At 44.5% G+C, this 12,353-nt stretch overlaps 1 protein-coding gene across 2 annotated transcripts in view; it reads left to right on the top strand.

Annotated features, from left to right (window-relative positions):
- Nucleotides 1-12,353, top strand: part of BMP7 (bone morphogenetic protein 7) — an 81,308-nt gene that overhangs the window by 57,444 nt on the left and 11,511 nt on the right. For both annotated transcript variants that reach the window (XM_028735270.2, XM_028735275.2), the window contains exon 3: nucleotides 7,738-7,886. In XM_028735270.2, coding sequence (XP_028591103.1) covers nucleotides 7,738-7,886 — 149 coding nt within the window. The remainder of the gene's footprint in view (nucleotides 1-7,737; nucleotides 7,887-12,353) is intronic.

Here is a 12,353-nt window from a genome sequence, read left to right as displayed (position 1 = left end):
CACTGGCAATCCAAGAGAACTGTCCTTCCCCGCTGCCCTGAGGTGCGAACAGAGACGGGGGATTTGGAAGGTTTCTAGGATAACTTGATGTGAGCTGACAGGAAAAGAGTGTTTTTAACTAGGTGCGCTGGGAAGAAGAAGGGAGAAAAAAAGAGAAAGAGAGATCCATCTTGGGCAGGCTGGCTGAAGGCAGGCTGGGAGAGATGCCTTGGACTTGAGTGAACAATAAGACTGATGAGTGGCTCTGTTTTCACAGGTGTCTGGCTTGACCCAACTGCACAGACACTGCTCTTATATCTTATAGCTGAGCATTTCAAGAAGGCTCATTAGGCCAGATACTAGAAGGACCTGCCTTGAGACCTGGTTCACCCAAAGCCTTTCCATGCACACATTTGCACCAGGCTTGGTTGGAGGCTCGGAAAGCACGGGCTGGATCCTGACTCCAATCTTGCCAGTTGCCCGACGCTGCTCAGCGTTTGTTGCAAAACGGGATGTGGAACCTTCCTTCCCCGTGACTTAATGTGACTTTCGTATGGCGTAACTGATTGATTGGCATGCCCTTTGATTTTATTTTGCGTTGCGCCTTCTGCATTTAGGAAACCGGATGAATAACAAATTGAGTTTGGTTGGTGTTTTTCTTGACAAAAAGGAATGATGGAAGAAGTGAGTTGTTTAGCTTGGAAGAAGTTTCGTGATTGCGGATAGTCGTCTTCCAGCACTCGGTCCCACTCTTTGGAGGCTAGAGCAGGGAGCGCTAATCCATTATTGCTGTAGAGTAAAATTATTGGTCACCAGGGTAGGAAAGTTCCAAAAGTGTGTGCATATGGTAAGGAGGACTCCCTTTGATCTCTCTTGCTGAGGGTTTCCCCCTCCAGGCCTGCTGTTTGCCCAGGACTATAACTAACTACAGGAAAACAAACGCATTATACAATTTCCCAGGCTGACTCACGGCGTGCAGTGACATGCGTCATGTCGGCATGGGAGCTTTTCTTTCTTAAAGGCTGGAATTCTTTTTCCTGTGTAGGTTTAATAATAATAGCAGTAGCTTTCAAGAAGTGGCTGCTTTTCTCCCCGTTTCTCTCTCCCCCCCCCCTTTTAAACTTTCGTGAATCGTGGTTTGTGGGTGAAGGAGATGAGTCAAGCAGTAAAGGAAGCATGAGAGCCTTTCACCTCTGGAAATTCCACATCAGATGCTGGTGTTGGAGTCCAAGAGCAATGCTTTCCCATCCCTGCTTCCTGTGGGAGTCCTTCGGTCAGATGTTGGTTATGACTTGAAAGCCCCAGGATGCGTTTCAGTGGCAGAAAGCTGGCTAACGAGTTGTGTGGTCTCCTTGATGCAAACCAGTAGAGGGAGGCCTCAAAAGCATTGTCTGTTTCCCAGGCTGGCCTTTTATAAGGGGAAAAGGGAAGTCTGGGGCCTGGACTTACAAAGAGTGTCTCAAGCAACCTCAAAAGGTGCCTTATAGCAGCGGGTCAAGCTGTTTTTCCAACCAGCCCAATGCTATCTGCTCTTGAGCCTTATTAACCCCCAGGATCTTTCTTGATTGCAAGTCTTTCCCATCAACAATTATATTTTATTTATAAAGATATTTATACTGCCAACCTAGCAGTTTGAAAACACGTCAAGTGCAAGTAGATAAATAGGTACTGCTCCAGCGGGAAGGTAAACGGCGTTTCCGTGTGTTGCTCTGGTTCGCCATAAGCGGCCTAGTCATGCTGGCCACATGACCCGGAAGCTGTACGCCGGCTCCCTTGGCCAATAAAGCGAGATGAGCGCCACAACCCCAGAGTCGGTCATGACTGGACCTTTATATCATAAAAAATTCAAAGCTGTTTGCAGCAGTATCTCTCTATATAACAAAAACACATAAAAATTGTAGTCAGAGACCACCAACTAACTATTCCTCTGCTCTGCATAGCTCAGTTGGTTAGATCATGGTACTGATAACATCAAGGTAGCAGGTTTGATCCCTATATGGGACAGTTGCATATTCCCAAATCGCAAGGGGTTGGACTAGATGATCCTTAGGGTCCTTTACAATTCTAAGATTCTAGGAATGCTCTCCTTCTCTGTTTTCTTCTGCAGGTATTTATATTCTTCTGTTTGTTCCTTGCTAGTTCGGCACCGTATCTCTTTCTCTCTTGTGTTTTCATGCTTTTTTAAATCTTCTGTCACTTTATGGGACTCTGCCAATTATTTTTTGTTCATGTTATTCCACTTCTTTCTCTTAAATGCTTCGAAACTCATTTATTTCATTTTGTGCATTTCGGCTTGCTGATTTCTAATTCTGCTTCACCTCCACCTCTTTCAGTTTAATTTGTAAAGCCCTCTGCAGGTGTTCTGATGCCACGTCAATGTGATTTTTCTGGTGTGCAGGGAACCTCCACAAGTGCAGGGGGATATCCCTGCTCCATGAAACCATCCTGCAACTCATGGAGAATGATGGACAGGATCATGCAAATGTGTGTGGAGCTAACACAATCACATCCTCCTTTTATGTGATTATTTATTTAATGATTTTGTTCATTTATTTGTTGCCTGCCTGGCCTTTACCATAAGGTTCCAGGGTGTTGGGGTGAGCAACAGTATCGTAATATAATATTTAAAAAGTTAAAAGCATACGATGCGTCCTCAAGAGTAGCGGACGGCAATGGTGGGACAGCAGTGCTCACTTGACCTCCTCACAGCCATGTTGCTCCTGCTGATTACTGAGAAAGTGAAGGCGAGGAGGGTAAGGAGACTGGCACAGTGCAAACACTGTCAGCAGAGTAAAGCCAGAGCTCCTACCAGTGTGTTTGCACCGTGCTAACCTTACCCCTCTCCTTCCTGGTGCTCCTTCCTGAAGCAATGCTGACCTGCCATGCAGTCTGCTATTGGTCCTAAAATATGTATCTCAAGTACCGTAGATCAGATGCACAGTTTTTACTAAGTTGAAATCTTGGTCTGTTGGGCAGGTTCTGTTTTTGTTCAGCGCATAATTTTTTATTCAGTTTTTAGGCATTTCACAAATAAGAGGCACACATTTAAATAGTTAAATAATTAAACTATTAAATAAGAGGTATACGTTTATAACTCTTTTCAGATAGTTATTGTCTCCTAAAGTGGCTAAATTTACTACTATTTTACTAAATTTACTACCACATTTACTACTATTACTACTACTACTACCACTATTATTATAATATTATTATTATTAATTATTATTATTATTATTATTATTATTATTATTATTATTATTATTATTATTATTATTATTATTATTTTACCAGCCCTTCACCCAAAGGTCCCAAGTTGGGTAACATAATATTAAAACACAATAGTAAAAACAGTTCAAAACAACTTAACAGCCACACAAAAAAGATGGGTCCTTGAAATGGACACCTCTTGTCAAAAGCCAGGGCAAAGGGGTGCGTCTTCAGCATATGCCAGAAACTGTATCATTAATAATGAGAAAGAGTCCTGCTATCAGGTTTACAAACTAAACAGGCAAAACCCATAGTGGAAGAGGAAAGTCAGGAAAAAGGTAGAGGAGGGAGATTCAGCTCTTTGAAGCTGGAACAAAGTGATGAGCTACAAACATTTATATTCAGTCGGGCTGATCTCCCCTTGTGGGTTGTTCTTGCCTGAGTAGCAGTTGTTCCTATGATTCAGGAAAGGGTAAGATCGGCCCAGTATACCTGAAGGAGCGTCTCCACCCCCATTGTTCAGCCCGGACACTGAGGTCCAGCTCCGAGGGCCTTCTGGCGGTTCCCTCACTGTGAGAAGTGAGGTTACAGGGGACCAGGCAGAGGGCCTTCTCGGTGGTGGCGCCCGCCCTGTGGAATGTCCTCCCATCAGATGTCAAGGAAATAATAAACAACTACCTGACTTTTAGAAAACGTCTGAAGGCAGTCCTGTTTAGGGAAGTTTTTAATGTTTGATGTTTTATCGTGTTTTTAATATTCTGTTGGGAGCCGCCCAGAGAGGCTGAGGAGGCCTGGCCAGATGGGCAGGATAAATATTATTATTAGTGAGGTCTTGTTTCTTTGTCTGGTGCATGGGGCCAGAGTGTCCTTTCTCGTTGCTTCTTCAGTCCCCTAGCAACTGGCATTTGGAGCAGAGTTATTTCTGGCAGGGGGCATGAAAGCAAGCCATGGGAACAAGATGGGGGGGCACCCCCTTGCCACAATGTTATCCCAGAAAGACAGGGAGTGCCACCCTCCAATGGCCTATTGGTAGAGCATCTGCTTTGCATGTAGAAGGTCCCAGGCTCAAACCCCAGCAGCTCCAGGTAGGGCTGGGAGTGTCCTGTGTCTGAATACCTGGGGAGCTGCTGCCAGTCAGTGGTCCAACAGCTTCCTGGGTTCCTAAGGCTGTCTCATGAACACACAGCTGGTCTCATCTCTGCCTCTGTTGGAATGATCGCAAAGTAATTAGTTACACAAATATCTATGCAAAGTGTGCGCAAGATGTTTGGCAAGATGATACAGGAGAGTCAGCAAAACAGACCGAAATTGAAGGTGCCGTGTTTGCATATCCAATTACCAAGCTTGCACAAACAGCCACAATATCTAGGCTAGTAGTATAAACATAGATGTTGTGGTTGTTTGTGCAAGATTGGCACATATTACCTCTAAGAGCAGTATATTTATATGAAACCTTTTATAGTTGGACCAGGCGTCTGAAAGCAAGTGCATGTGGTTGTGTGTTCACAGGTTGCATTGTTGCTCTGCCTCTCCTGTTCAGCCCCTGAGATGCTCAGATTATTAGCAGGGGTGACGTTTCTCCTCTATATCATCCTATGACTACTTGTCTTTGCAAATGCACTCCTATAAATGGTAAAAGTTGCAATTCAACGCCGAACGTGTTTTATTTCTCATGACCATATTGCAATATCACAGTGTGCGTGTTTGCAAGACAGGAAAAACTCTTCTAGGAACCATAGATAAAAGAATGAAGAAATACCACCTTCTAGTAACATTTCCCCATAAAAAAAGGATTGTATATTATGATTACATATTATGTTGTTTTCATTTATGCATTGTGTCTTATGAAGCATCTCAAAGCAGTTTCCCAACACAATAAAACATATATAAAAATTGTGTACAGTGGTACCGCGGGTTAAGAACTTAATTCGTTCTGGAGGTCCGTTCTTAACCTGAAACTGTTCTTAACCTGAAGCACCACTTTAGCTAATGGGGCCTCCCACTGCCACCGCACCGCCGGAGCACAATTTCTGTTCTCATCCTGAAGCAAAGTTCTTAACCCGAGGTAATATTTCTGGGTTAGCGGAGTCTGTAACCTGAAGTGTATGTAACCTGAAGCATATGTAACCCGAGGTACCACTGTATATAAAAAAAATTAAAAATAATTGCACATATTTAAAAACAGTTAAAACAATTAGAGGCAACAACTGATTTATGCCCATGCATGTGCGCATCGCGGCAACCTGGAAGTGGCCAGAAAAGCTGGAATAGGAGGGGCAGAGCAGGCTCATGTGCACTCTGCCATCATGTACAATGACCCAGAATGCACCCCCCCCCCAAATTGGGGGTTGCCTGTGCACATAGATATAGATAGATATAATTTCAAATCTCCTACAGATTCTAACTAGAATATACTGCATTTACTTGAATCTAACGCTCCCCTTTTTTGGTCAAATTTCGTTGCGAAAATTAAGATGCGCATTAGATTCAATGGCACATTTACATTCACCAGTAAATACTTTTTTGGGTTTCAAGGTTCTGAAAATTGAGGTGCACGTTAGACTCAATGGTGCATTAGACTCAAGTAAATACGGTCCTTCTCTAACTGTTGAAAAAGGAAGGTCTTCAACAGATGAGAGATATTGCCTTTCTGAGATGTCACATGAGGGAGTTTCAAAGGGGAGGTGCTGCCACACTGATGGCCCGATTCCGACATCATGTGGAATGGACCTCCTGGTAAGATGGCACCTTCCAGATGCCCTTTCTTGCAGACTGTAGCGATTGGCTCAGCATACAAGGGGTGAGATGGTCCTTTATGCTGATGCATAAATCGAGCAAGGATTCACACGTGCGCGGACATCAATTGATAACTTTCAGATGAGCTCCCTCCTTCCTTAGTTGTGAATTATTGTCTTCTGAAGGCAAATGTTGGTTGATATGAAACCTCTGTTTGCAGTATTTGTTCTGTGGAATGCAACAGAACAACAGTGGTGCCTCGCAAGACGAAATCAATTCGTTCCGCAAGTTTTTTCGTCTTGCGATTTTTTTCGTCTTGCGAAGCACGGTTTCGGAAAAGTTTTGGAAAAGCTTCAAAAATCACCAAAGTCTTCAAAAACCTCAAAAAAGGCTACCACACCGCGTGCTATGAGTTGCTCCTCGAAGCCAAGTCGCAACTGTATTAACTGTTTTAAGAAAAAGGAAACAAACTTGCAAGACGTTTCCGTCTTGCGAAGCAAGCCCATAGGGAAAATCGTCTTGCGAAGCAACTCAAAAAACCAAAAACCCTTTCGTCTTGCGAGTTTTCTGTCTTGCGAGGCATTCGTCTTGCGAGGTACCACTGAACATGCAACAGGATGTCACTGAAACCTTAAAATTACAAAGTGCCCTGAAGCAGGGCTTGGCTTGAAGACTGCTTGGAAGCCATTCTTTATTTGGGAGCACATGTGAACAGTTCTCAGTACCTTCTCTCTCCACCCCACTCACTTAAAATCTAAACTGCGTGAGGAAAGTGTATGCTTTAGGCTATCCTGTCTTAAAATATTTACAAGCATCCCAGTAAGAATAATTTTCAATTAAAGCTCTGCGTTTGCTTGAATAATGCAGATGTATGGTTTAAACGTCGCATTCAAATGAAACAATAGTTCTATCAGTTCTATATAATTTGTTTACCTGCAGTACAGTCTTCTATATCTCTATCCAGCTCCTGCCAACCTAGCAGTCCAAAAGCATGCCAGTGCAAGTAGATATATAGGTGCCACTGCAGCAGGAAGGTAAATGGTGTTTCTGTGCGCTCTGGCACTTGTCACGGTCCTCCGTGTGCCAGTAGCGGTTTGGTCATGCTGGGCACATGAGCTGGAAAGCTGTCTTTGGACAAACGCCGGCTCCGTCGGCCTGAAGCAAGGTGAGCGCCACAACCCCATAGTCGCCTTTGACTGGACTTAACGGTCCAGGGGTCCTTTACCTTTACCTTTTACCCCAAGCAAGAATTGCAGCCTTAGTATTCTTTTAAAATGTTCATGTTATGCATTATCTCTCGGCCAGTGTGTGTAATGTGTGTGTTTTGTCTGCATCCATTAGAGAGTTGGTGTGATTGCTGCCTGCCTGGGTTTTTTGGCTGATTGCAATGTGTGGTATTGTTTGGCTGCTCCCTGAGGTGTTGTGGTCCAGAGTCTACCTCAGTATAAAGACAGACATGGCTGTAAGCAGTGGGGTCAACACCAAAGCATGTGGTTTCTTCTCGTAAATTATAAACTTGCAATTTTTTTGGAGGGCTAAATGTCATAAATGCTTTTTGGTTTTTTATTTCATTTTCCCATTCCATCTCTTTGGTGCTACCGTTTAAGTTGGACTCAATTTCCCCTTAACCCCAGTAAGCATGGCAAGTGGTCAGGGACTTATAGCCCCAACAACATCTAGAGGGCATCCTGTCTGCTATTCCTGCTGTATATGGTTTATCCATGGTTGCTTTTAGTGTTGCTTAAATGTAATAAAATGTAGTAATATGTCTTAATTATCCTTAATTTTCTCTCCTTTTTCTTTATCCCTCTCTAGGGATTCAGATTTGTACTTGCTCGACACTCGGACAATTTGGGCCGCAGAAGAAGGCTGGCTAGTGTTTGATATTACAGCAACCAGTAATCACTGGGTGGTCAACCCACAACACAACCTCGGCTTGCAGCTATCAGTGGAAAGCATAGATGGTATGTTTCTGAAAGGTCATCGCTGACAAATCTCTATTTCGGCTTCCTATCCTGCAGTTTATGGCTAGTTGTTTTTCGAAATGGCGACATTTTCATATCCCAACCCTCCATTCTTCCTGCCCACTGATTTGTTCATCTTTCCTGCCTCCCATACATGGGCCAGATTAATAACTGGAGCAGCTCCACAGGAACCAGATAGTTTCAAAGACTGTCACTTTGGCATTCACTTGCTTTTGAAAAAGGATGATGCTGTTCCTCATGATTGCTGATAAGAGTTTGGATGGACCTAGCCTACTGAAGTCTTAGAAGTAGTTTTCCATGCTTTATATAGGTATCTGCTGCTTTCCTATGACTATTACTTCTTGTCCTTCTAGTGTCCACTTGACATCACCCATCCTTATATCTGTTTCCCCTTCCATCCAGCATTATGGTCCTTCCCTTTTGATGCCTCCTTCAGCAGCTTCTTGGAATACTTCCAGAGGCATTGGGTGAAATTCAGCATCACACTCTTGCCAATCGTCTGTGCAAACATTCCGGCTAGTTAGACGGAACAATACCTTCTCCCTGCACACTGTTCTAGGGTTCTCCTGACCCACCCAGGGCCATTTTTTTGCAGGGGAGGTGGGTGCAGGTGGAAGAGAGGGGAGGAAACCCCATTGCTCAAGTGTTGCCCTGGCACAGGGCGTCTGCTGATGGAGCTGGTTAGGCGACTCCTACCCACTGTCCTGCAGCAGGTAATAATCCCAGCAGAATGAGGGTTCTGATTGGCAAGGGACCAGCTGCAAGCAGAGTCAGTGGGCACAATCAGGGTCAAGCGAGACCAGGTTGAGCAGTTCCACATCCTGGTGGGATTTAAGACTGGGTAGCTCTATGGGAATGTTGGTTTAGTGACAGGTAACCTTGGACACGGGTTGGCGCTGTGGGTTAAACCACAGAGCCTAGGACTTGCCGATCAGAAGGTCAGCGGTTCGAATCCCCGCGATGGGGTGAGCTCCCATTGCTCAGTCCCTGCTCCTGCCAACCTAGCAGTTCAAAAGCACATCAAAGTGCAAGTAGATAAATAGGTTCCGCTCCGGCGGGAAGGTAAATGGCGTTTACGCTCACTGCTCTGGTTTGCCAGAAGCGGCTTAGTCATGCTGGCCACATGACCCGGAAGCTGTATGCCGGCTCCCTCGGCCAATAAAGCGAGATGAGCGCCGCAACCCCAGAGTCGGTCATGACTGGACCTAATGGTCAGGGGTCCCTTTACCTTTACCTTACCCTTGGACTGAGCCTCCCATGGACAAGCTGGGGGCAATGGTCTGGACCAATTGACATTTCCATAATATTTTAGGTCTTTAAAATATAAGCCAATTCTGAGCTGTAGCTACAGGGGTGCTACCCAGGGGTTGGTTGTGTGTGTGTGTGTGTGTGTGTGTGTGTGTGTACACAAATGTATGTGGGGGTACCGAGCTGGGTCTTTGGCCACTTAGGTATTTAAAAATCCCAACACAGTATATTCAAGGCCAGCACCAGATTCAGGTGGTAACATCCTTGAATCCTCAGAGGGAATGCACCGCCAGGCTGAATGTTTCTTCCAGGTGCAACAGCACTGCCAAGCAACAAACGTAATCCATTTTATCAGGGATGGCTTCTGTTTATTCACCCTAACCAGCTCCAAAGTGGTCCCCCAGACACAGGTTCATTGCTCCCATTGCCTCTCTAGCATTTAAAGATTTAAATGTGAAACAGAACAATGTGATTGGTGACATCTTGGCCCCAGACCCTGGACCCATTTCTGGGTTTTTTTTGGCAACATTCAGAACACCCTGTCCCTGCCCTCACCAGAAACAGACTTCCCTTTTTCCAAACCAAGCACGAATGAAAACCAGGAGGAACAAGGAGATCCATTATATGGGTAGTAGCTTAGCCGAGGAACAGATGGAATGCATGGCATTGACACGGCCCTTGGTGTCCATCCCAGTTGTCCCATGGAGACCTTGGTCAGCCCAAGCCGAGTTGTTTTGAAGTGTTGTTTGAAACGATAATGAAAGACATTAGTTCATATTTAATAGCAATCCCGATTCCTTTGTATCAGCGCCAGCGAGATCCAGCAACGATAGGAAAGGAAAGGGAATTTTAAAGGCTCTTTGTTTACTCTTAGAAAGTTTGGATAAAGTGAAGCAATGCGAGAGAGGCTGAAGTAATTTTTTAGCCTGGGGCATTCTGTCATCTTCTAAGCACTCTTAATTCTTTCCTCCCTGACAATATGTTGGAGCAGCAGCTGACTTCTCGGAGCTTACTTGGGTTTCTTACTTATTACGGGTTCACATCCTGTTTGTCTCATTGTGGAGGAAAGGAAAGCAGAGCTATCCTTCAGCCTGAACCACTGTGCATTTGCTTGGCACTAAGTCTCGTTGAGTTTAATGGGACTGTGCATCCAATTATATTGCCTTCAAGGTGCTGACGCCTAAGGAGAGTCATTTGAGAATATGGTTGTCTCTTTACATTTAATTGTGGGACATCAGTATCAGTTTTTAAGTCCCAAAGAACTGGAGTTTGGTTGTTGTTGTTTAAATAATGCAACCATTTGAGCATACAAATAACCATGCAAGATCAGCCCCAAAGCACATTTAGTTCACTATCCTGTTCTCCTATAATAGGCAGCCAATAATAAGATTCTAAGTTGACCCAGCCTGCTGTAAATACTTTGAATTTGCCTAGGCGAGAGCAGGTCAAAAGAGCAGTGATCCCCTTTCTTGTGGCATCTTACTTAAAAGTCGACCCATTGAAATCAATGAACATGGCCAAGTTAGGTCCATTAATTTCAATGGATCTGCTCTGAGTAAAACTTAGTGGACTACCACCATATATTTGTTTAATTGTCCCACCTTTCCTCAATGAACTCCAATGGCACACATGGTTCTCTCCCTCCCCATTTCATCATCACAACAACTCTTCGAGGTAGGCTACCCTGAGAGGGTGAATGATTGGCTCACAGTGTGGTGATATGTCCTGGTCTTGTGTGTCCTGGTTCAACACACTAACCACTATACCACACTGCCTTTAGGCTGCAGCATCGAGAGCAGTCAACCCTGGCTTGTGGGAATACACAGATCTGAATAGCCAGGCATAGTCCAGCTTGCACATTGAAGTTCAAAAGTTGGCGTCAGTAAGCAAAATATATTGGAAAGACTAAAGCCATTTCTTGCCCTCAAGCGCAATCTATCCGGAATGGCACTGGACTTCATTTCAGATGAGACGTTTTTATTTTAAGCTAATAACCTTCCAGTGAGAATTTAGTGTTCCACTGAGGCTAGTTTTTATTGTTCTTTTTTACAGGATCACATCAAATTCTAAGCTGCTGAACTCAAAGAAACCTCTCTTAAAAGCAAAAAAGCAAAATAAATACTGTAAATAAATAATAATAATAAAAACCCAGGGAAGTCTAATATTGACGTTGACCTAGCATAACATAACATTTGCTTCAGTTTGGGCACCGTGGCATATAACACAAAATTTGTTGTGTTGAAGCATTGCTTGCGAGAAAAGCTGCCTTAATTTCAGGGCCCAGTTTTTGATCCTAAACCTAGTGAGAATGGCTTTGGGAGCAAACTCCCAAGAAAAAAAAATCTGTAACCACTGCCCTGTGGGGACATCTTTCAGAGAAGAAAGGGCAAAGGAGTAAACCCTACACAAATCCAGAGTAGAGCCCCTAAGATAACAACAACAACAACAACAACAACAACAACAACAACAACAATTTATTATTTTTACCCCGCCCATCTGGCTGGGTTTCCTCAGCCACTCTGGGCGGCTTCCAACAAAGATTAAAAATACATCAAAATGTCACACATTATAAACTACCCTGAACAGGGCTGCCTTCAGATGTTTTCTAAATGTCAGGTAGTTGTTTATCTCCTTGACATCTGATGGGAGGTTGTTCCACAGGGCGGGCGCCACTACCGAGAAGGCCCTCTGCCTGGTTCCCTGTAGCTTTGCTTCTCACAGTGAGGGAACCACCAGAAGGCCCTCGGCGCTGGACCTCAGTGTCCGGGCAGAACGATGGGGGTGGAGATGCTCCTTCAGGTATACTGGGCAAAGGCCATTTAGGACTTTAAAGGTCAGCACCAACACTTTGAATTGTGCTCAGAAATGTACTGGGAGCCAATGTAGATCTTTCAAGACCGGTGTTAAGTGGTCTCGGCGGCCGTCACCAGTCTAGCTGCCACATTCTGGATTATTTGTAGTTTCCAGGTCATCTTCAAAGGTAGCCCCACGTAGAGCGCATTGCAGTAGTCCAAGCGGGAGATAACTAGAGCATGCACCACTCTGGCAAGTGCCTTGCATCCCACCTTCTGGCAACTTCTGGCCAGGATGGTGCCAAACTTATTACTCTGCTTTCCTTTGGACCACATCAGCGAGACGGAGAGAGGGGTCCTGTCATCTGGTCAACCCAGGACCTCCATACACACAGGCTTGCACCCT

The sequence above is a fragment of the Podarcis muralis genome, chromosome 5, assembly GCF_964188315.1.
Source record: "Podarcis muralis chromosome 5, rPodMur119.hap1.1, whole genome shotgun sequence".
Taxonomy (NCBI): domain Eukaryota; kingdom Metazoa; phylum Chordata; class Lepidosauria; order Squamata; family Lacertidae; genus Podarcis; species Podarcis muralis.
The sequence above is the reverse complement of the archived record's forward strand: the minus strand, read 5'-3'. Positions and strand labels throughout refer to the sequence as shown.